At 26.5% G+C, this 27029-nt stretch overlaps 1 protein-coding gene across 3 annotated transcripts in view; it reads left to right on the top strand.

The window, feature by feature from the left end:
* Window positions 1-27029, top strand: part of LOC111040289 — a 93666-nt gene that overhangs the window by 51094 nt on the left and 15543 nt on the right. For 2 of the 3 annotated variants that reach the window (XM_022324140.1, XM_022324142.1), the window contains 3 exons: window positions 14658-14773; window positions 14844-14976; window positions 25874-25944. In XM_022324140.1, coding sequence (XP_022179832.1) covers window positions 14686-14773; window positions 14844-14976; window positions 25874-25944 — 292 coding nt within the window. In that variant the 5' untranslated portion in view covers window positions 14658-14685. Of the gene's footprint in view, window positions 1-12023; window positions 12296-14657; window positions 14774-14843; window positions 14977-25873; window positions 25945-27029 lie in introns of those variants that run through there. The other variant, XM_022324141.1, reaches the window with a different exon arrangement.

The raw sequence follows: 27029 nt of genomic DNA, 5'->3' as shown, positions 1-27029 counted from the left end.
TTTAGTAACTCATAGGATATTGACATTAAATTATGACTTTTATACAATAATAATCTTACAAAAATCAATAAATTTATATAGGTACACTGAGTGTTAGCATTTCATAATAATGTACAATTTGAACACAATGTATAATATTTGAGCTATTATCGGTATAAATACAAACTAATCGAATATAATGTGTTCTATACACAATTTTTTTAACTTCCCTGCTTCTTATGCATACATTATTATAATAAAATACCACTAAAATCATACTGAAAACATTATCTTATAATAATTGTATAAATTATTATCTTAGTTTTGATTTGATTGTTACGAAAGTTTTACTATAGGTATACGTTTACTTTAAATATCACAAGATATAACATAATTAATTATTTTTATTTTGTAATTAAAATAGTCATGAATTGTAATGTTGTAGCTTATATAGTGTGTGATTACCTAGATAATTGCAACCTAAGTAATAAAAAAAACTAAATTGCAATATCATCTGTAAATATGTATTCAGTATTCTAATTTATTATTTAAATAATCGCTTTTATTTTCAATTTTTTAGACCCATGTTCTGACCACTCATACCAGACATACCTATAAAATTGTCATTTTTTTTACAAAGTTTAGCTCTGAATAATTCTTGAACATATCTCCTATCTTTGTCACCTGAGGTGCAATTTCGTCTACCTACCGACTAATTCTGTAGATATACGTATCTGATACGATATGTTATGCAGCACACCAAACGCCTAGTCCTCACACACGTAGCCACATTTCTGATGACATCATTATCTTTATTTCACGTGATGTTCAATTACAATTTAACACACATCAACTACAACTAAAAAATAATTTAAATTATACGGAATAACCGTGGTGTACCAACAAACTAAAATCAACAATGAAAAATCTTCTCATACTACTTGAATTTAATCGTATTGCAATTTTTATCAAGTAGATACTTCGTACTTGAAAAATAAAAAAATAAAATTTTCAATTTTTTAATAAATAGAGTTACTTGGTGATAGTTGCAAGTACTTTCTACTAGAATCAAGTACTTGCAATAAGGACCACTTTGTCTTAAAATTTCGAACCATCTCAAAAGTAGCAATAGCTACTTACAAACTCTTTTGCTCCCAGCTTGCAAATCATTCAAACTTATCCTTGCCCTTAACTTTAAAAATATCCCAGATAATCCTCAGAAAAAGCTTAAAAAAAACTGGTATAGACTTATCATAAAATATAACTGATAATAAAATATATTACTGACAATATAGTGATTATTTTTAACTTTTATTGATAATTATTTAAATTAAATATTATGGTTAATGTAAATAAGTAATTATTTGCAAATTTCAAACAAATGTTAAAAAAAAAAAATATACAAAAAAAATTGGTTTTCTTCAAAATACGTATTTTCTACCATCCTAACTATTCCCGATTATTTTATGATTCTGTTATCTAATACGAATGACGTTCAATATATTATAATTTATTGGAATATATAGTTATATAGTTATATAGTTATATAGTTATATTATATAATAATGGTTATCTGTTTTAAATTGTACAATAAGTTTTTTAATGGTTATATTATTGTGCAACATACGCTGCCAGGTTTACTCAAATAATATTACCAATGGCCATGGTTGTATCTAATTTTTCTTTAAAAACAAATAAAAGTTAAATTTCAAATAGAGACACACAATATTAATAAAAAAATATATATTACTCCAATGTATGTGATGTCATATGGCATAAATCCATCATTAATAATGAAACACCTTCGAAGCAATTATTTTAACTATTCATGTCTTACCATTTTTTTTGTGCTTTTATTTATTAATATGTATAATTGAATGCAAAATGTAAATATTAATATTTAATAATACTATTATTCATGATTTACAGGCATGATGTATTTATGACCACAGGAGTAATATTTGTACGGGTTACCTCCGAAATGTTGACCTAGAAATAAAAAGAATCTTATTGTTATTTTATCGTTTTTTTAACGACACCATTATTTTATTTTATTTTTCTTGTAAAGAAATACTTCTATTTATTTCAACGGGTCAATGACAATGAAAGAGTAAACGTTTGATATTTTTCTGTCATTAGGATTTTACACAACGGGTAATATTACATTTAAAAGACGTAAATACAAATACAATTTCTAACCACTGGCAAGTTAAATAGACTGTGATGGTAGGTATAGAACAAAAGCGGAAGACGTTACGTGCGTGGTTCATATAACGAGACACGTTTGAACTTTGAACTTTAATCGCTACAATGATTTCGTTTTTATAATATGTACATAATTCTAACACAACAAAATTACTATCAAAATAATAAAAAAAAAAATTGCGTTCTATTAAAAATTTACATTTATCTTCCCAAAATTACGATATATTATAGTGAACAATTCATCGACAATCTCTATAATTTTCCAAATATTTTCATCTAAAACCTTATGGTTATATTTTAAACAATATACAAATATCCTGCGTAATCATCGGTTATTCTTATTAAATTTTTTTTTTCATTACAACTTGGTAAACATTTACATTTTAGTCTTCTCCTTCATAACATATTGCCAATATATAAAATATTTCCAATTTTCTGCCTGTTTTTTTTGACGGCTTTAATTCGATTAGTTTTTCTTTAACTCGATTATTTTACCTTTTACTCAGTTCATTACATTCAATGTTTGCAGTACATCATAATAGAAGTGTAGGTACATAAAGACCCATTTATCAAATTAATAGTTTTGTTTGTTCTGTGAATTGCCGAATAGAATTGTATATTAAGCTTAACACATGTTACTTTAATGTGAATATTATGTTAGTTAATTTAAATTAAATTGGCCGTTTTTCTTCTAACTATTGATAAAAATGATAAAATAAATACTTTAGGCAAAAAACTTGTGTGTGAAAAGTAGGATGTTTATGTGTTTATTTACCTTGGGGTCAATTTTGGTTAGGAAGATGTTTCATCATTAAACATTTTTTTATAGACTTTTAAAAGTTTTGATTTAAACAAAATGAGATATTTAAACCAATATAATGAATTAAAATTTTTTGTTGTGATTTAAAAATATCATCAGTGTTACTATTAGGGTAACAACTTTTGCACAATGCCATTTTCAAAGCATTTATAAACTATTTCAACTATTGCCTGTTAATACCACGAATCCATCCACACCGTCCTACGGTAAGACGGTTTAGACTCAATAGCGTACTACCTACTATAATAATTAAATATGTATAATATAGTAAATGCAATGTTTTCAGATATAATTAAATCAACCTACCGTAATACTAACAGTAAAATAAATTACTTAATAGCAATAGGTATCAAAAACATAATATCATAATATCATGAAATGTACTTAGAAACATAACTTATTAGCTGGTCAGCACACCTTCGTTCAGTATCATTTTTCGTATGCAATGATTTATCATTGAATTTAAATTTAAAACATACAATATTACAATAACTCACTCGCTCAATAGAGAGAGAAACACTCCACACTCACTGTACATAAGAGCGGTTACCTTTTTTTCTCTTTTCATTTTTTTATTTAAATGTCGGCTTATGCAGTTTTTATTCTCGTTGTTATAAAATGTAAATTACTTATTTATTTCCTAAAGTTAAAAACAAAGTTTAATAGAAAAAGCTCATGGAAACTTCATTATCACGATTTAAAATACCCTAGACACACTTTGTAATATCTGTTGTAATTTATAATTTAAAAAAAAAGTTTTACATCTAAATTTGAATAGCCTTTCATTAAAATATACTTTTAACAAAAATGTTTGAAATCGACACAAATTGTGTAGCAACGCATTTTAGAACAAGTTATTTTTCCTAAATTATAATTTTAAACTAATTGGCCAATTTTAATATTATTTCTCACATTTTGTTAAGATATGCAAACAATATTAATTTAGTAGTAAAATTAAAGAATATAATAATAATTACGTATTTGAAACTATTGGTTTTACATTTTAATAGAGCCATGGGAATTATACAATTCCTATGATGCATACTACATTTATTTCAAGAGAAATAAAAATTCAGTCTTGGAACGTTCTTTTTAATTTTGTATGACTTTAAACCAAATATTCGGGTATCGTATTGTAGTCTAGATAAAATTATGTAAACACATTAAATTTACTACTTTCTACTTTCTAGTCATTAATTAATATTAACATTGATAAAAATGTCTGGTAAAACGTTTTTAATTTTATAATATTTATGAACATACCTATATAAATGATAAGATATTAATAAATTATTGAGTTTTGGTATAAAATTATAGGAAAAGTAAATAGTGATATTTTTTCTCGTTGGATATTACTCAGATTAACAACTGAATTTTTTTATATTATTTTTGGCATTATAATAATATCATGGATACGCCTCACTTTCAACAAAATGGATTGTGTATAATAGTTTTGTTCTTAAAAACAACATTAAACGTATATAATTATGAATTTACTTTTATTTTATTTTTATAATTTTAATACTCCTTATAAACTGCTGAAAGCATTACTGTAAGTTGGCACGTCATGTAGTATAAAAAAAAATTGTACCGGAAATAAAATGATATATATTTAACGTTTTATATGTATTACCTAGGTGCGTGCAGTATAAAAGTGTTGAACATAAAAATAGGCAGGTACCTATAACTTATAACGTCGCATCCGTGGAACTACGAGAAGGATAAATTACAAATTATGGCTTATAATGATTTTGCAGACGAGTAACAAGGTCGAGTCTGCAGTATGTTTTATTCATACCTCAACCTTCTCGGCTAAGTCTGTTCACAAATGCATGATTAATCGAGCAGGTTTTTAGGCGCCGACGCTTTATCGTGTGCAATTTAAGCCTAGGATGATAGCGCAAAGCCCACGAGTAATACCTAAACAACAACCAGTAGCCTATAATAATTCATTGTAGCTCACTAACGGTCATAGAATTTACTCCAAACTGGGTTGTCCGGGCGACTTTTCACGGATTGCCGGACACGGAAACGCGATTATACTCACATATTAACTTTTGTGCACTACGATCGTCTATATCAACGACAGCCGCATATGTATATAGTGTTATAATATATTATTATAGTAACACACTAATCGTATCATATAATAGTTTTGATGAATTTAATTAAGATTTGCATTGGAAAGCATTTAACCGTGCAGCAACATGGTTCTATAAGCTTTAATAATATATAATAAAGTAGGTATCTACTATGTACAATAAATGATAATTTGAGGAGGATTTACTATGTATTATTAAAGAGTAAAAGTGCTGGAACTGTACTGATACATGTATAATATTATCACCTATGTTCTACAAGCTCTCAATTTTCAATAAATTAATACTAACCTGACTGTATAGAGTATATTACCATACATATTCCTATTGTGCATTAATTGTTTCTAATAATTGAATATATTGTGCGACATATAAAAACAACGAATACAATACTTTTTAATTCATTAATTCAGATATTATGTAAGTATTTATTTGTGTACATTATAGTATATAATAGGATATCACCCATTCTATTTTCGTATTTCGATAATGCTCGGCTCTTGATATTGTATTGTTATTCTTAATAAAAGTAACATCTTGATATTTTAAAGTTTATTTAATTTGAATTACGCAATACTAGGGATATAATTTGTATTCTCAAGAATCAGACCAAGCAATTATACTCTATTTATGGTGGTATTTTATATTTATTTAAGGGTCACTTATTCATATTTACAATTAAATTATAATACATTATTATATAATAATATGTTATACTAATATCAATTAAAACTTTGTTCAAAATAACAGTAATACCTACCTAAAGGTTTGTAATTACTACTTTTTGTTTTGAAAAAATAATGATTATTCCATAGTAGAGTTATTGTCTATAAAATAAGTTTAAAAAACTTTTCAATATTTTTATATACAAATACTTGTACAGTTCTAAATTTCAATAAACAAAATGCATTTTCCTTATTTTTAAATTGTTTTTAAATGTCAAATATTAAAAGTTTTTATTTTATTTGCAGCAAGCCAAATATAACTTACATTTAAAGTTAAAAATAATAGTTATATAACAATAACAAAAATTGTGATATGTTGTGAACGTTTTTGATGAAAAAAATTATAACAACTAATTTGAATTAGGTATTTATAAAGTTTAATATAAAGAAGGTTAAGCTTTGAGAAAGCTATTTTATCTCAGTTCACGATATTATATAGTACACCACACCACTTCCTTTGTCTAAACTTTAAGCGCATATATTATAGTTAGTAAAGTGTTAATTCAATATTAAATTATGATATATACTGTAGAGATGAAAAAAAGTACTTTGTTAATAGATTTTAGAAAATGTCACCAACAAGAGTTATTACATAAAACGTATGAAAAACATATTATTTTAAGGTAGTAAAATATATTAAAATATCGGTTTAAAAAAATAAGTACCACCTAAGCATGAAATAGCTAGTGCTTAAAATATTAAAATTATATCTATTGTAATTTTTAAGTACTCGAGGAACTGTATTGCTCTTAAAAATCTTTACATTCCCTGACATAATACATGAATGGAATACATATTATATTAATTTATGGTCAGCTTTCAGCTTACATAATGCTCGTATATTACATTACAGTTTGTAGTAGGTAATTATATTATTAATTATGCATGGTTCAGCAAAAGTTTCACTTTTAAAATATAAGATACGAAAAGCCGTGGTTTGACTTCACTTGTCTTTAAAAATATTCTATATGATATTATATAGGTATGTTATAAATATAAAGAATATCCAACAAAATTAATGACCAGTGTTTTTTTTTTGGAAAGCACATACATAATCCATTAGATTTTTCCCATTTTCCCATTGAAATTTAATAAAACCCATTACCGTAACTGAATATGTTTTCAACAAACCTATCTCTTGGGTGTTTAATCAAAATATGTTAAAACAGTTTTTACAATTAATATTGTCAAAAAATATATTTGTATGGAAAGTTTATTCAACACAATTTATTATTAGACTCTACAGTTAATGTTTTCCTACTTTACATATCTCAAGCATATATTATTATTATCATTATTATTACCTAGTTTACACCATAGTACCAGTGCAGGATTATAGCTCAACAAATACAGAGTATAATTTCAGGACTAAAATACAATGAAAATAACAACGTGGGCAGATGAATAAACATAAACGATAAAAGTACATTCAGATGAATTATACAGTTAGTTAACATTAGAGGTAATTCCAAAGTAACACAAAAATATTTATGTACATAAATAATTGTATATTTTATTATGACTGAAACCTACCAGTATATGAAAATTAAGATGCAAGTAACTTATAGATATTGTTTTTAAGTTTCTTAGGTATTTTGATAGATACTGAATCGTCTGTGGATCGAGAAAAAATTTGATCTTATGTAGCATAGTAACTATGGCATGCCCTTTGATAAATTTGGGATAATCGTAACTTGAAGCATTTAGCCGACATGATAACGGTTGAAGATGAATAATTGCTGGTATGGGTGTGTGCTTTTCTCCAGTTTTATGAATGACTTATGTCATATAAGTTTTTGGCAACCTTTCTAGAAAGCAGCAGTACGTGAACCAATGAACCATCGCAATATAGCTCGCTCGGATGAAATGCAATTTCAAAATATTCAGTGGGAGAGACCACAAATTCTGAAAATGCGATAGGGTCATATAATATCGAGAATTATATTATGATTGAGTTGGTAGTTTCACGTTTTGCAAAGGTAAATTCACAGAATACATTTTAGAATACATTTTAAAACGTAAGACACTCGTTTCTTTGAAAAATAAAAAAAGGATTCTTTTTATCATATTTGTTTTTACATTTTTTTTTCAAAAAGGCTTTTATAAATCATTTTATAATCTGTTGGTAGTACAATATTTTTATGAAAACTTTGATGCATATACAATATACATATCAAACATTGAACTTATGTATGAAAGGATGGTTAAGAATGTGGATAGCACGTACAACGTTCGATGTACTACCTACTCTGTTTGTTTAAACTTTAAATGCTTATTTAAAATCTTGTATTGAAATTCGGTAATATTATTATTTATGATTGTGTCATAAACATATTATATAACATAAATATTAAAAATAATTTACTTTAGAATATTAAACAAAACATAAGTACATTACCAACATTGGGCAACCCAGTAGATATAAAAAGTGATAAAAAAATATGTATATATATTAATACTGACTAGAAAAATTATCACCTACAGTTAAAATTATCAACTTGTAACTACATGTCCTAATTACCTATGATTATTTACATAATTTCTATTTGATAGCACATTTTTTTCCTATTAGGTACTTTTTAACAATTCGATCTTATAATTATATCAATGATACGAAATTGTTTATTAATCGCGGTGACGTACCTACTACTACAGTTGTGATGGAATATGATGCGAGTAAGTTATAAAATAATGTAGAAAATGCAGCGGTCAAAGGAAGCTTGAATTTTGGTTTTTGTTACTCGTGTTCTACTTATTTTGAATAAATAAACTAGCATACAGTATATGAGTTCTAGACTTCTAGGTAGTAAGCCATTTCTAGTTTATCTTGTTATGTATATATTATTATATTGTATAATATTGAACATAATAAAAGTACTTGGGGTGTGACAGACTATATAATTCACGACTAGTATCTTCTACAAAGAATGAGCAAAACACATTTTACAAGAACTTAAAAAAAATTTAAAGAAAATATAACTAAGTTCTCAAAAACTGGGTTGGAAAAAAAAACAGTAACATCCGTATTGCTAATACATAATTTTATATTATAAGTTATTGTTCACTTTAAGCGAATATTATTATTAGTAATTTAGGCAAAATTAGATATTTAAACCAATATTATCAATGAAAATTTTTTTTTTTGTGATTTAAAAATATTATTAGTGTTACTATTAGGGTTACAACTTTTGTACAATGTCATTTTCAAAACATTTAAATAAGTTTCAACTATTGCCTGTTAATACCGCGAATCCATTCACACCATCCTATGGTATGATGGTATTAACTCAAAAGCGTATTACTATAATAATTTGATTTGTATAATATAGTAAATGCAATGTTTTTGGAAATAATTGAATCAACCTACCGTAATACTAATAGTAAAATAAATTACCTAATAGCAATAGGTATTAAAAAACATAATATCATGAAATATACTTAGAAATATATCTTTTATTAGCTGGTCAGCCCACCTTCGTTCAGTATCGTTTTTCGTGTGCAATGATTTATCATTGAATTTAAATTTAACACATACGATATTACAATAACCCACTGAATAAAGAGAGACACTCCATACTCACTATAATATATAATCCACACATAGTTGTATATTATAACCATACAGTTATAAGCTATTGTTCACATTAAACGAATATTATTATTAGTTACCTATTTTGATTTTTTATTTTTAATAATCATTCTTTAATTATATAACGTCTTAAGGTATTTCTAACAATGTATACTGTTTAGTGATGTGTGTATTATTTTCTATGGATAAAAAAGAAAGTGATTATCGTAAACCTTAAAGTTAGAACTATTTAAATCTCATTATTATACAACAAAATTGTATACCTATGCACTGTTTCAGGGGAAAATTTAAAATGTTTAAATTTAAAACTTTAACTATACACAACACAGTAATAATTGACACTTAAAATATAGTTTTGATTGATCGGATTTTTATGGTAATTACTGCATATTATATTTTATTCTTCACAGTTTTCCATCAAATGTATTTGTGCCAAGTCATTGTACATTTTGTATCAAATGCTTTTTTTTTAGAGTTTTCTATCATTCGTAATTAATGTTCATTCTAACTACAAACTATTTTATTCCTTGTCTTAATCATTGGATTACCAATAATCATTGCTTATTTCACTCTTTTAAGAGCGCTTCAATAAAAATATCGTATGTAATATAATTGCTTAGTCCATAATTGCATAGAGAATTTTATTTCAATTATAATACACGTGTGATGAATTATAAACATTCTCCGTCGTTAATTTTTTTCTTATCTTATTATTTTAATGTTAACTTTGAGTTTTTCGATAACATTCTATTTTCTTGTTCATTGTGATTGAGTTTGGTTAGTGAAAAGGAATTAAATATTAAACATATTATGATATCCATATTTATATAATTCCGAGTATAATTCTTTATCAACATATTTAAATGCCAGTAGTTTTAACATTAATGATAAATAATGATGCATTTCTAAGTGAAATGTCTTCAAATTTTTATATTTAACCTGAACAAATGTAATTAATACATTTTAGTTCTTTGATTACATATGTTTATGATTTTCCATGATTGTAAGGTTTAAGTATATCTTACTGGAACAATAGTTTTTACTTAGACAACAAATGGTTTTCTAATGATTTGAAATGATTTATTTTAGTTTAAACCCAAAATATAGTTCAGCGTTGCTTTTTCAGACGTTAACTGCCCCATTAGGATCACAAGCAATAACACTATATTTTTTTTTTCTTGAACGCACATGAGCCTCATGCCTGCGTTTCTTTTAATTTATTGCTTTAACTATTAAACACACAACATATTGCAAATTAAGCTTGATTCACAATTTTATTTTTCCTAAGAGTTTTTTAAGAAATGTATAAATGTAATATAAAAACATACAATACAGTTCATTAGCTACAATAATATAAAGGAGTAATTATTAAATTAATTTAAAATGTCCTCCATATGTATAATGTATATGTTTACTTTTAGTTTTTTAAGCTATTGATATTACAATAATATTGTTAGAATTAAATATTGTATGCAAATTCATACTAATAGAAGTATGAAAAAAAAATCTAGTATTTCTCTTCACTGAGGTATTACCTAAACCTTAAGGTAATCACAATGAATAGTATGCTTCTAAGTTTAAATTTAGCATAACTTTTGAGTTATCTGTAGATACGTTTTTTGTTTATTTAAAATGTATAGTTCTATAGAATTATTTTAGAAAAATAATCTATTATCAATAAATATATGCTTGAGTAATGTTGTACTGTTGCGGTTTTTTTTTTTTAGTTGTATGTTTAAACAGAGATATATAGTAGATATGGGTAGTTTTAAATAATATTTTATACAGAAATGTATTGAGTATTTAAAATGGTATTTTCTAGATATTTTGTTTAAATCAAATTATTATGAATTGCCACATTTGGTTCATTATACCTACCTACCCGACAGAATAATAAATTGTATTTTTTTATCGCATTATATTATACAAATTCGATGTGACCGATTCATCTGAAAAATTTAAAACATACATTATTGATAAAGCTTTTTTAAGTTCTCGAGTAGAGTTATACACTTCCAAATCAATTACATTGTCACGCCTATTGGCTTTCTGCTTATAATCGTAATCAAATATAATATAAAAAACAAATAAAGACATCCTGTAATAATGAGTAACAAAAAATGATTTTTTAAAATGCAATTTAAGAAAAACGAATTAAATTTCAGTTGAAAACATGAGAGCTACGGTAATTTAAATTTATTGTAGTTGATATTAACATTTTATAGTTGACCAATTTACATTAATAAGCGTTTTCATTTGAAAAAAAAATGAATTTGTGTTGCCACTGAACCCTGGACATTCTATAAATGGCATACACAATCTGAGTATTTGAAGATAATAGTATTTAAAGTGTAAAAGTACTTAAGAATTCAAAAAATCAGTGCTTGAATAAATACACTATTAAAGATAAAAATTATTGGTGAGGATGCTTGCAAAATACATACAGTCGACTGACTTAGACCGCATTTGATGTGAAACGTTTTCGGCAGTGACCGATATTAGGTACCTTTATACCTACCAACGTTTAATATCGCTCTACACAGGGTCTATGTTGTCTAGTGCAAGTAAAAATAGCAACCGCTATACTTAAAGAATCATTTATTTTTTGTTTTTTGGCAGTTCAACCGACAAAGCCGATAAGAGCGGTTGTTCTGCGGGATGAGTGTTATATTATGTTGTTATACTAACAAAGTACATTATAATAATATATTATGTTGTGAAGATGATAATATTATCGACAACGGCCGTAGGTACCTATCTATATTTATAATATAATATTATGATAGAATATTTTTAATTTTGCCGTTTAAAACATGGATAATTCTGTTCGTTCGATATAATATAGATAAACAAAACCGTTTGAAGCAAACGAATGCAGGTACGTACGTACGACCCAATTTAAAAACATTTTACCTTTCGTTGTTTTATCCATCGACAGTCGATACGCTAACAAGTTTATTATACAATTATTATACCCAGTACCAATCATCCCAACCGACAGTAGTATAATAATATTCGATTTGAATTGTGTATACTTGCCTGTATACAGTTGTACTATTGCGGCACTTGAGCTTTTTAATATTGTAATTATATTTTATACTGCACTTTGTACTTTTATACGATCGTGCCATAAATCCTTCGAACCGTAAACACGAAATGCGGGAATAATAAATGTGACGGAAAATTGCATTTATTATTTTCCACAATATAATATATTAATACGTATAATATAATATTATTATACTGTACCTATTTTTACTCATGTATTTTACAATTATTTTTGTGATGCGTAGGTACATTTTAGAGTTTTAACTATTAAATTTGATTTTAAAAAAAAATGTAGTATTCATTACTCAGGCAATTTATTTATTTCATAACCAAAAACATAATATGCGATTTTTGTTATAAATATATCATAATAAAGTAATTTTTTTCAAATTTTGTAATCAGTGAAAGTATATGAAAACGGTACACATGTATTCTATGAAGTACAAATGATACATGTGTTTCCGATAAAATTTAATAAATAGTTTTGACCCAAAAAACTTTTCATTTCTATTATTATATAAACGTTGTAGGTAGTTTCGCGCTTTGTTTACTGTCGTTGCGTTGTGTACATGTTTTGGTAAATATTGAATTATATAGATTATATTTTAAGTAATATTGGTTTTTGTAGATATACGCTTAAAAGTTAAAACCATCAAAACAGAGTGATTTCCCCACTATAAAACAAAACCGTATTATATTAATTTGATTTGTAAACGAAATTATCAGTCCTGGCCTTATAATACATTATAGTATAATATATAATGTAATATAATATATCATTTATGATGTGTACGCGCCTGTTTTATAGTTTATTTTGACAGTATACTTTTAACAACAAATAATAATAGCTTATCTACCTATCTGAAACTCGACCAAGGTGGGGAGGAGGTTACAATTCGCATTATACAGTACAATTAATAATGAGCTGAGCCCTCCTTCGACGATACCACTCGTAAATCGACCACTTGACTTTTTTTTAACAGTAATATTCATTGTTTATCAATGAAAATTTAAAAATATTCTTACTTTAAAGTTTAAACACAATAACTATTATAATAGGCCAATAAAATCAAAACCTGACTTCCGAGGTGTAGGTCATTTTAACCATCCCTCCTCCCACCTAAAAAAAAAATTCCACTGTCATACAAGTAGACTACGAAGGTTTTTTGAGTCGTATTATATTTGTGTAGGCATATTCAATAATGTTAATATGCACATTGATTACAAAATCATATTTTGTGTCGATGATTAATATAATGATATGATGTTTAATTAAAATAGTTCAATCAAACGACCACGAGGTATAGGTGATAATAGTCGTATATAATTGTATATATTATACTATTGTTATTTATGACTACACATAATACGCACGGAGACACGCGCGGTTATTGTTGAGGTTTGACATAAAAAGACTAAAGAGCGTACCGACTGAAAGAGCAGTGACACGTTATAAACGCATTTAGTTGCCAACGGTGTGTGCACAAAATATTTCAAAATATAATAATATATTTTCATTAGTTTCGGCTTTAGTGGTTGTTTCACCTGTTTAACAATTTTCGCTAGCGGTATAATAAAGGATCGACTTTAGCCGCAATACAAACGTGATGGGTTTTCCGTATTATACGTTTTGGTATATACCTAACAGGAGTAAAAATTTCGCCGTGGTGTAAAACGTTATTTACATCGTATAAATATAAATTATGGCTTAAAAAACTCGATGTCTAAAACGTATATACGTTGAAATTTATAATGTATTATTGTGCCATAAATTATTATTATTTTACCATCACTTTTATTTTCTATTTTTTGTAGGTATGATTTTGTTTACTTCTACAATAAAAATAAAACATCCCATTTTGTTATCACATGTGTTTTATTCTATACCGTAGTCTGTATGGCGTTAAAGACGTTACTGTGTATGTTTCCTGTATCGTTGTATTAACTATCGATATCAATAAAATTGAGTTGCGTACACAGACTAAATTATCTTAGTGGGATAAAATATAATGTAAACAATAAATAATATAATTATAGTCTAAGGTATATTTATCTATAAATACTACGTGATTGATTTATTGAAATACCAGCTAAACTTTAAAAAACCAAAATCTAATATACTTAAATTGTTAAATTAAGATATTATATAAGCTATATTGTACACTTTGTCAATTATTATATTTTTTTTCCAGGAACTTATAACTGCTGCCTGTCATCATAATGTCTACAAGTCAAAGTGGTTCTGAATTTCCGACTGGCATAGATCAACAAAACAAAAAGTTTACCACCATAATTATTTATCCGACGGGTAAGATTTCAAATGAAAAATTCAAAGAACGGAATAATCTTATATGCAAATGTACTTTATAATTTCATAGTGACGCCGGAGAAGATAATCATACCAATGGTATCCTGTATTTTGGGTTTTCCGTTGTTGGCGTTAATGGTGATATGCTGTTTAAGACGTAGGGCCAAATTAGCAAGAGATCGAGATCGTCGAAGAAATTTGGGGTGAGTTTTACTAGCATACAGTTAATATAAAGCATATTCTTTGTATATTATTATTTAGGTACTATTGTACTAAGGTATGTATATTGTACCTATAGTTTGAGCATCAAAAAAATTTTTTATTCAGACTAACTGTCTAATGCATAGAAATGTGATATTAGCTTTTTAAAACACAAGAAAAAACGATTCTAATTGATACACAATTAATATAGACTCAAATTTGAATAGTAATTTTAAAAGGTTAAATTAGTAAATATTGTGCTATGTGTATAAGTGATAGTAATTTAATATATATTATATAGGAAATATGTGTCATTAAATCCCCTTAGTCGACTTAATAATTTCAATCGTATTTCGTATAATAATCATGAAAACATTTTTGTAATAATTATTTTCGTTAATCAAGTGTTAAAATGTATACAGGGAATGCCGGAAAATAACGCTATTGCAGGCTATGCCTCTTAATGTATGGTTACTCATACCTATTATAGTTGCTGAACAATGACTATATAATGATAATTTTTATTATGAAATATAAGTGACGTATATGTTATAAATTAGCAATATTATAGCCTTTATAGCATCCATCGCGGTACAACGCACGAACATATTTCAATATTTGTAATTTTACAATGAGAGGGGAAACTGCCTAAAATTATATCGTGGCTATTTCACAGCCATGGTCAGCTGAAACGTTTAACTGAATATTATATAAATCACACACATATTGTATCGCAATTAATTTTCGTCTTGGAGTCAAATTATCATGTGCATTTAAGCGGGCATCGCACGTTAATTCAAATTTAATATTAATTGTGACATTTTCGTATTGTTATTATTAATTTGAAATGCGGTATTATTCAAAAAATTTCATAAGCGCTTTCTATGAGAACATTTCTTGATTTTGAAATCCATTTTCAAATGTTTATTGATTTACAGTTTTTATAAAATTAAAATTAATATTTCTATACGACGTATAGACTGCATAAACATCAGTAGTAATAAATACAAACTACATAAAAAAAAAAAATAAAAACTACAATGTTTATGAATATTATTATTTATCACATTTTCTAACTTTATTTTGATCATGTGATATAAAAATAATATTAATTTTTAATGTATCAAACAATTCGCCGTTAAATCCATATTAATGACTATAGAAACTATTTATAACTCAAGAATAAAAAAAATTAAAACAATTTTTTGTATGGATAAATTTTAGTAATAACTTTTATTATTTTAATAATATATAGAAATGTAATATGGTGTAAGTACTAAGTTTTATTACAATTATAGAGTAGAAGTCATACAATTAACTGTAAGATAATCTATTTCAATATTCAAACAGAAACGAATAAAAACCGTTTTTAGTAACAGATGATAATTCATTAATTCCATAAAACTTACTTAAAGCACATTGTTCTTCTTTGCTTGTTATTCTTGTCACTATTTATCCGTTATATGTATGTTTTTTTGGTGTTTATACTTTGTACACAATATGAGCGAAATTAATTTCATCCGGAATAATAATGAAACTTAAATAAATGAGAAATAGTTTTTGGTGTAATGGATAGTAATAAAAAATGTCTTTTTTAATGCTAAAAATATATAATATACTAACTGCCCGATTTTCCTCCCAAAGAAATTATTTTTTTATAATTTAATTAAAAAAATAAGACTATTTTTTGGCTATACAAATAATACAACGATTATAAAAAAAAAAAAACAGACGTCGTTATCGGTGAATATATGAAAATAAATGGTAATTAGTTAATTATTATTATTATTATAATGAGGGTTCAAACTGGATTCCTTAGTCTCCAAAATCAAGTTAGATTCTTATATATATAGATAAAGATAATGAATTGCATTACATTTGCTGATGATAATTTGTTTGTTTTAAATATGATTCTCCAATTCGAAAATAAAATAATATTTAAACTTATACAATAGGGTTAAATAGTTATTAATATTGCTAAAATTATTTATATCTACTATAATATACTAGTTGCCCGACCTTCCTCCGGAAGAAATTATTTTTTTATAATTTAATTTAAAATCATAAGACTATTTTTTGGTTACACAAATAATACAATGATTATAAAATAAAAAAAAAATTTAAATAAAAGAAACAGACATCGTTATCGGTGAATATATGAAAATAATTGGTAATTAGTTAATTATTATTATCATAATGAGGGTTCAAAACCGGTTTCCTTCGTCTCCAAAATCAAGTTAGATTCTTATATATATAGATTAATACATCTTTAAAGTGCATCTATTATCTACGCATGTCGTATATATACTCGGAATTAACATACATTTATTAGTTATTACATCTATACAATATATATACATAATGTATTCCAATATTATTAATTTGTCAAATTATCTAATAATTTATTAAATACTGAAGAGAATTTATAAGTAGGCATGGTAAAATTTGGTTGATTATCTAAAACCCCTTATTCTTTTTTTACTGTAATTAATAAATAATATTTAATGAGATTCAATTATGAAAAATACGTGTTGACATTAAAATACCATATAATTTATATTAAAAATAAAAAGTTGTGTCAAGGGTTTCAACTTTTTGACTATCACCTTCAACTGTATAAATATATTACAGTACATAATTTTACAATGAAATCCTTAGATACCTGAAAAATATATGTTTTTTTCTTCCAAAAAAGCTTACACTTTTTAAAATCCTAGACATTTCACTCACATAAGCTTGCAGTTCAGCTTCTTAAACCCTTGGTTTCGTTTATAAAATAATGGATATAAAATGAATAGATTTTTCAGTTGTACTCGTATTATGGTTTTATTTGGTCGTGCTTACAGATAATAAATTTGGTCTATCAGCTACCACCTGTTTGTGGATATCAAACATTTGTAATCTGACGAATTGATAATCCTACTTTTTCCCAATGTGGATTTAATGCCAATCGTGGGCGTGGTCGAATCACGAAGGTTACATCATATAAAAGAACATAATGTTATTACTTATTGCATTCATCGTATATACCTAGGGATTTTTCTCCTTGTACAAACGCACAATAGTAAACTATAGAATCGTTTTTTTGTTTATATAGATAATCGCCGTGGGGTATTCCTTTGAGTGTATACGAGCCGAAGAGTAGATTTGAAAGAGCAATAACTTTATCCGAGTTGTATAATATATCATTTATACCGTTACGTCGTATTTTAATGAAGTGCATTTAATCTTCTGATGTCATTGCGTTATTATACGCCTCTGACGTACCTATACGGTTCGGTTCGTCTCTAGTTTGAATATGATATTGTTTATTATAGTGTAGTTGTCATCTGTGGCCTGTGGGTAATCGTGTATTTGAGACGAGTGTTTATCAACATGCTCAAATTAAAGGCTTTGATTCTTCGACGGTGTTGACAAACACGATTTATATACCGAATGTCGATACATACCAGAACATTTTATCGGTGAAATATTGTTTTGAATTCACAGACATTTGTCATTATTATTTAAACCCCGACTTCAATTATTAGAAACATCGTAGTTCGATCTAAAAATCCGAACGTGGTTGGATAAGATAGACCAGTTTAAAGTCAAAGTGATGTATAAACATAAGTGCAGCGTTTGAGATGTGGGGTAGGGGCTGAAAAAATTAGGAAATATTTGTGGTGCTATTAAAATTTAAATTAAAAGAGCTTAGCCACGCAAATTAGTAGAGATTACTTGAGATTTTTTGAACAAATATTAACGACCATCTTAAACTTGTTCTGAATATTTTACATAGTTATGAGATGTACCTATTTGATAATTTATTAGTTAAATAGGTATGTCTGACATTTATCGGGGTTGAGTGTCAATAGGTGTTCAATTTGGAGGAAGGGGCCAAAGGAAATATGAGGTTTTATTTTAATCGTTTTAAGTGCTGTGTTTTGTATGCACCAATGTATGCAGTGGTAAATTATAACCCCCACCAACAAAAACAGTCCTCTTTAGGATCCACAATAACTATCAAACAATCTACCAGATAGGGAAAACCCAACAAAATGAGGGAATGTAAGTTCATCAAGAGCGAAACGCACATTCCCAATACAACTGCCTTTATCAACCAAGCCACTCTACATCGATAACAAGGAAAAATCCATCGATGGAGAATCGTACATACATAACGTAACTACCTACCGGCCAGCATACTGCTGTATGAATAGACCACATAAATCTTAACGCATTCGCCCTTGTCATGATATGGAGCATTGTAATGTGAGTGGTTCAAAGAATTATACAAAAAAAATTGTTCAATAGCATTTTTACAACAAAATATAGTGTACCTATACTCTAGTTACGTTGATTTTAATATATGTTATAACATATGTAGAATGTCACAGTTAAAAATAATATTGATAAGAGCCATTAACGTGACAGTCACAATAATATTGATTTGCATACATAGACATTATACATGCTTACGTACATGGTACATACATACATAGAGTGGAGTCAAATGATACCTACTTTGACTAATAATTATTGAACACGTGATTAATCACAGTTAATCGACGCATACATTTTTGAATAAATGTATTTTTATTTTTCAAAAATAAGACCTAATAATTATTACAAACTATGAATTAAGATAAATAAATGTGTGTACCATTTCACATAATTTATGCATTATTATCCGATTTTCATTTATATCAACGTTATATTAATATAATATTTATAAAGATAGTTAAATTATAATTAAAATATTATAATTGTGTGCAACAACTCGATTGATACAATTTTATCAGAAAACAATCAGTTAAGTTCGTTCTGTGGTTTTCTAATATTGTTTAGTTGTATACATATGCTATATATAGGTTGCAAGTATTCAAAATAGAAAATTCGTACATATTGAATGCACGTTCGTGGAATAACTATTAATGTATTATTATTATATATTTTTTGTATCAATAAACGTTTGAGTATGAATTGTGCATCTTTAACATTTTTTATTTGGTTCACTGAGATTGTATATTGAATAATTTGAATATATACTAGACTATATTTATGTGTATATATCTCAATTCTCAAGTAATTGAAATATTCGATTTATACGATTCTGTTAATATTATATTAAATCCCATTCAAATGTATTTGATGCATTTGATTTAAATGCAGATGTTTCTATAACTGACGAGGGATTATTGTTTACTTAAGCAATCAACACAACGGTTTTCAAATTACTTATTACTTTTAATTGACCATTATATTTATATTACATAATTATAATGATGACTTTTTTGTATTATTCTTTTGGCTAAACAAATGTGATATCATATCACATTCAATTTTAATAGTTATTTTTAATAAATGCAAGTCTAAATATAAGTTAATATTTTTACTTGTGTACGGACGAATTGTTACATAGACTGAAACTATTCTATTTAAAATTTTAAAATACTTACTAATACTTAGTTAATTATTATAATTACATGCATGTTACGCATAAATAATATAAATAAAACCGATTTCTATTCAAACAGTTTACCTACAGACGCAACGTAGTATTTATTTGAGAAAAGATTTGCAGAACAATAGGCAGACGCAGTACAATAGTGTGTATACTCAGACATATTCAATGCACTAACAAACTTCAAAAGTCTACGTTTACATCCAAAAGGAAAGCACATTATTGACATCACAAAGACAGTTCAAAAAGAAATTCAATTTTGCCAGGTTCTCGGGCATTGGGGAACGCCAGGAAATTACAAAACTGTTCGAGTAGCTAAAAAGCTGAAACTTTTGACCTTGCAGAAATGAAATGAGTACACAAACATAAAGCTCATAGAAATACAGTCGATAATAATGAACACTTTTTAAGATGTTGGATATAGTGAGAGAGGGTTTTGGTCGATAGAACTAAATAGTTGATGTGTAAGATGATACGCCAAAAATCAAAAATACCATTATAATAGAAATAAATGGTTTATTCAGTAGAAATTATATAGTTTATTTTAACCAAACCCAGCTAACATGGGTATATCAAACATTGTGAGAAGAGATCTGTTGGTGTGCGATACTGCAATAAATGAAATGTTACTATGCGACGTTGGCATACAATATAATCATATAAACAGAAAGACTATATCTAAAACTTCTAAATTTAACGTAAGTTAGATCAATAGTGCTCACAGAACTTATAAATATTGTGGTTTTAATGAAAATAAAATTACGATTTCATGAAACAACTACGAAGCTATAAAATACAAAATATATCTCATGCATTTTTTTGTATAAACCTTAACATGAGGTGTACCTTCATATCATTAGAATAATAATTGATTTTGAATATTCAATCATAAATAAGCTTACTATGATTTATTTTTCGAAAATGGTAAAAATAAATTTTCAAAGAAACTATGCTGATCAAGTTAATCAGGAGATATTAGAATATTATAATAATATATATAGGTAACAACCAATATTACGTAAAATCCAATAACCATAATAATGTGATTAAACCTGTGACTTTATATCTGTTACGAGTTTAATATAAATATAAATTGCTTGTTGTTGCTTATAACACTATTTGAGGATTTTAAATATTAACAACAATGTATAAGATGGTATAAGACATCGCATAAAACTAAGAATAATATATTTTTGTTCGGAAAAGTATATTTTTAAAGACATATCGTTATCATAAGTATAACATAAATAGTATTATATAAACGGTGTACGACTTTAAATAGGTAATATTTGTTATTTATTACTTTTGTCGTTGAATAAAAAAACACGTTCCAGATTACTATTCTTTATGATTTTATCTGGATGCAACTTTGAATATCTTCAAACAATAAACTCCTGGTTTTTTTCAGTAGTTTTCGTAATCCATTAATTATAATGAAACGTTTACAGCATTTAAAAATCACATAAATGTTGCAAGTCGCTTCGCTCGAAATTGTTTGCCAATTGATGCGTGGTGATTAAAGTACATGCATTCAAATATATTATAGTTGTTTACAATAATAACAGAGATCCGATGTCTGGTGTTACAATGAATGAAGTGAGGCAAGTGCCCTGCAACAAGTGGTCTTTATATTCTGTCCGTCTTTTTTCTTATTTATCTTATATTTTGTAGTTTTCATTGATTAACCCAATAAAAATACTGCTATAACCCAATGGATGTTCAAAATAAGTATATTTAGACAATAGATACACATTGTACGTGTTATGAAAATGTATAAATCACGCTATATCTAGGGTGATGTAGTATAATATATGTATTGCCAGTGAAGATTAATTTACCATATAATACTGCATATAATATATTATACACATTTTACATTTACTGAAGAAAGGAATTAATATAGGCAGATCCGCGATTGCTTATTATCCAAGCACTGATATTTTAATAGCAATGAGTTTTTCATTACGATAGGGCTGTTGGGTTAGTTCTGGAATATTTTAAAAACAGCTATAATAATGTGTTTTATTTTGTGTATTTATGATTTTAATGGAAGTCTCTGAGCATATGTTGTCACTTGTTGAGTAAAATATGATTTTACTGCAATATTTTTGATTACCAGTAAAATTGTTTTTTTTTTTAAGGGTGAGAGCTTAAATTTGGATGGTTAAGGTAAATTCGCGGATTATAATTTATGATAAACTTTTATGATTTTTAATGACGATTTTTCGATCACATTTAGGAATAGGAGACTTATATTGCGTTTGTAAATTTTTTATTCAGAGTGTAAAAAGTAGAAATCTGATTCGATGCAAATAATATAATTCGTATATTGTCGTCTGGCTATCAAATTTAAAAATGTTAAACATTCATTTTTGAATTAAATTTTTTTTTCTATAAATGTATATTGTGATAGCGGGGAAAGTCACTCAGAAGTTTGATTGTCAGTACGTGTCAAGTGTACTTCGTTATTGAATAGGTCACTGTATACACTGTATAAGATGACATGTTAAATTTGAATTCAATGATAAATCATTGTGCCTTTGCATTCAAAAATGGTTCTGAGCTGAGACGTTCAGTCATTCTATATTTCTAAAGAAATTGTATTATATATTTATATTGCTTTAAGTAATTTGTTTTTCTATAAATAATAATATAAGTTAAAGTAATTTTTGAAAAAAACAAACCACATAATAATATATTAAAAAATAATAGTAATATTTAGATAAGTATATATGTAATATGATATTACTAGTTACGTCAAATGTCAATATACCTAAGTACCGTGAAACGGTGTTAATAGAACCGTAGGGTAATAAACTTAAAATTAATCTAAATATGTTTTTACTGTTTGTATAGTAAATACTAAATAATAACACATGAAGTTTCAAAAAATTTCAAGTACCTGTAAATAGTATTTTTTGAATTAAAACATAATTATCAACATTGTTATTTTTTGTTTTAATATCCAATTTTGTCAAATTTTTTTATTGAATAATTAAAAATAAACATCTATAAAAAAAATAGTGCAAATTTATTCCTGGAATATTTATGTTGCATCAATAAAAAAATATGATAAAGCTTGTATACAATTTTCAAGCCTCAATATAGCTACAAAAGTTAACAGTTTTATAAATATTGAACTACAAAGTAATTGCCAAATTTTTTTTCCACATTTTTTACTTGCATATTTCAATTTTTTTAGGTGCACTATATTTAAATACACATTTATCGTTTTTTTTATTTAAAGTTTTGTCGTGCATTAAATCATTAAATCTGGAGTCCTGATTCCACCCCTTTGCCAACATTTATACTAATATAATAATAGTGGACAGAATAATACATACATTATAGTTTATCGGCCGCATATCCGTGTCTGTCAATATTCTCTGACAATAATAGCCGACTACAGGAAGTAAACCTGCAGTTGATATCAAGTGCTTATGATTCTACAAACTACAGTTAGATATTCTACCAAATGGATACTCTATATTGGTAATGATAAAGTGTGTTCATGATTTCAATCGCAGTTATGAATTTTTATGATATTTGTATGTTATTTAAGGAGGTGTTTCTAGACGATTTGCCAATCACTTGTTTATTCCGTATTTTAACAGTCAAATCCTCCAGATACAGCCTGTAAATTGTATATACATATATATATAATGTCATATTATATACTATGTGACCGCGCAGTCGATTTGTAATAACATCAAATGTTAACAGACTCACTCATATCATTTAGCATTTAAATGCTCACACTTGATTGTCAAAGGTCAACTGTTGAACTGTGTACTGTCTGAACCACCATAATTTACGAAATGAATGTACGTCGATAAAATAGGTATTCTTAATGATCTTTTATACTTTTATCTTTTATGTATGTTTTTCTGTACAAATTAAACTCGATATTGTTAAATTGACATACGAAAATATTTTGATTACTTTTTAGATCCCGTGAGGAGCGATGAACATATTGATTTTACAATTATGTGTTTTATTTTTTTTATTTGTGTTGGTGTCTGTACGTCTAAAGATACTTTTTTGAAAAGACAAATACTTCAATCATTAACTTTGTAGAAAGTTTTTGGTTGCAAATAGGATCAAGTTAGTACTTTCAAAATAAATGTAACGTTTGTTATAATTATAACATTATTAAAATTATTTTTAAACTTTGGTTACCAACCAAAAAGTTAGACCGTCCCCGCTCAGTATCGTTTTCATCGTATACAATGATCCATTATGGAGTTCAAATTTAATAAATCCTTTGTAGTGACCAACTCAACAACGAGGTAGTGATCTATAGAATACTGCGCAGATCGGAAATTTTCCTTTATACATTTTTTTTATCATTGCAGTTTTTTATGTTTGATTGTCTATTCAATTGTAGTTTTTATTTCAGTTTGATAAAAAAATAAAGTGAAATCAAATTTGAAAATATTCTTAAAAACTTTTATTTCATAAAATAACTGTTTATTTCAACATTTGGTATATTTTAGACTTGTGTAACATTGTTAATTAATAAAAATAACGTACCTGCCTAAAATTTAAGTTACGAAAAATCTTGAAATCCGTACAAATTGTTATTGTGTGTAATAACACATCGTTGATGGTTGGTCAAATACTGGAATTTAATTTTAATCAAGGCTACCAAGCAGTTGTTATTTTAATAATAATAATATTAAAATGTTCATAATTGTTTTTAACCCACCAAAAGTATCAACTAGATCCAATTTGTTACTAGAAATCTCCATCGAAGTTGAAGATCAGATCTTTTTTTTCATAATGCGAAATCTCCTTGTGTGTGTATGCAGCTAGAACATACGTTAAGACTAACATGTGAAATCTCTATACAAATAATATATAATGAAATTTGAAACACAACTAAAAACAAAATAACAGTTTGAGGTATGGTTGTTATTTTTGTTTGTATATCCAATTTTGTCAAAACATGAATTTCAAACAATTATTATGACCATTTCTTTAATGTTTTTAACTGCAGTGTATATGAAAAACTGATTTGCATTAAGGGAGTACATGTAAAGGAGTGCATTGTATTAATTTACTTTTGTAAAAATGTTTAGTACATATTATATTCATTATTTTTTTTTACCATATCGACCTATGGAAGCGAATGTAGCTTAACTATTTAAATTTATTTTCTTTGAACATTTTTTATAATATTATTGCTCTTGTAATATTATAGTTAGAACTTAAGATATGTGTAATGGTATTTTATACTGTATATATTTCTCCTATGTGTTCAATTTTTAAAAATTGTTCTAGGTACCTACATTGTACCTAAAGGTAATAATATGGTTTAAAAATTGTTTCAACATTATGTTTGGTTTATGGATATAAATATACATATTATATTTCTTATATATTATTCATTCAGTTTATTCATTCTACTGATATTCTATTTTATATTAATCAAACCATCGTTTGCATTTCAGATTTGCCCGAGCCTGCACTAGTGACCAAGGAGTGATATCTCTGGCAAGGTTTAGTCCAATGCATAAAATCGGTAAGTCAACGTGTATATTTTTTATGCATACCTTAAAATAATAAGTTTTTAAAAATATTTTTTGATACCAATTGAAATCATCATACTTACTAATCGGTTAAGCATAGATTTCAAATTAAAAACGTTATTCACACAATTAAACTTCAGTTCTTAACAAGACCGTCGACTTAATTTTTCATCGATATCTACCAACTGTAGCTACTAAATTTATCATTTTTTCCAAGACTACAATTATAAACTATTTTATATTTTCTACATTGTAGAAATATATTGTCTTACACAGTGTGATTCACTCAGCATGTTAACCCATGTTATCATTTTAATGAATTTATTCAAATACAATTTTTTGTAATTTTTAAACATTAAAAGTACTTAGAGACTATATTTTCAGTCTTGAAATTGTTTGTATTACTAAAAGGGTTTAAGTTTACAAACTTTTTTATTTTTCAAATGATAACCTTGAATATTTATTGAAAATTACTAAGTAGATATATATATTTTTTTGAAAATGTTTATGTACCGGTGTGTAATGGTTCTCAATTATTGAAAAACGGAAATTTGTATCTCTACTAGACACTCCTTAAGTAGAACAAAAATCTCAAGAATTTAAAAATAAACTTCTGAAATATATTTAAATCATCATGATATATATTATAATACACACACAATGGGCAAGCAATTTTAATTAAGATAGTGCAAATATACTGGTATGTCATATAATGGCCAGTAATATAGTAGTATAAATTACTAATGAACGGTAAACTTATGAAAAATATAATATTATAATATATAACTTATAGTAGCAAATATTGACTACATAGCTAGTAAGCACTACCTAGTAGGTAATCATCTTTCGAGCAGAGGTTTTCTGTAATTTGCATATTTATTTTGCACGACTTTAAAATAAATCAGCTAGAATTAAATTTGTTTCGTGTTACGAAAAATAAAAATAATTTGTAATATTTTTACATATTCGGGTATTTTTTGCATGTTGAGGCCTGAGGGATAAGCAAATAAATAAAAATAAAGTTTATCAAAACGACCAGCAGCTTTTATACCATTTGATTATTTAAAAGCCTATCGAT

This window comes from Myzus persicae, unplaced genomic scaffold, assembly GCF_001856785.1.
Source record: "Myzus persicae strain clone G006 unplaced genomic scaffold, MPER_G0061.0, whole genome shotgun sequence".
Classification (NCBI taxonomy): domain Eukaryota; kingdom Metazoa; phylum Arthropoda; class Insecta; order Hemiptera; family Aphididae; genus Myzus; species Myzus persicae.
Note: the sequence above shows the minus strand (reverse complement) of the source record. Positions and strands in the feature narration are given on the sequence as shown.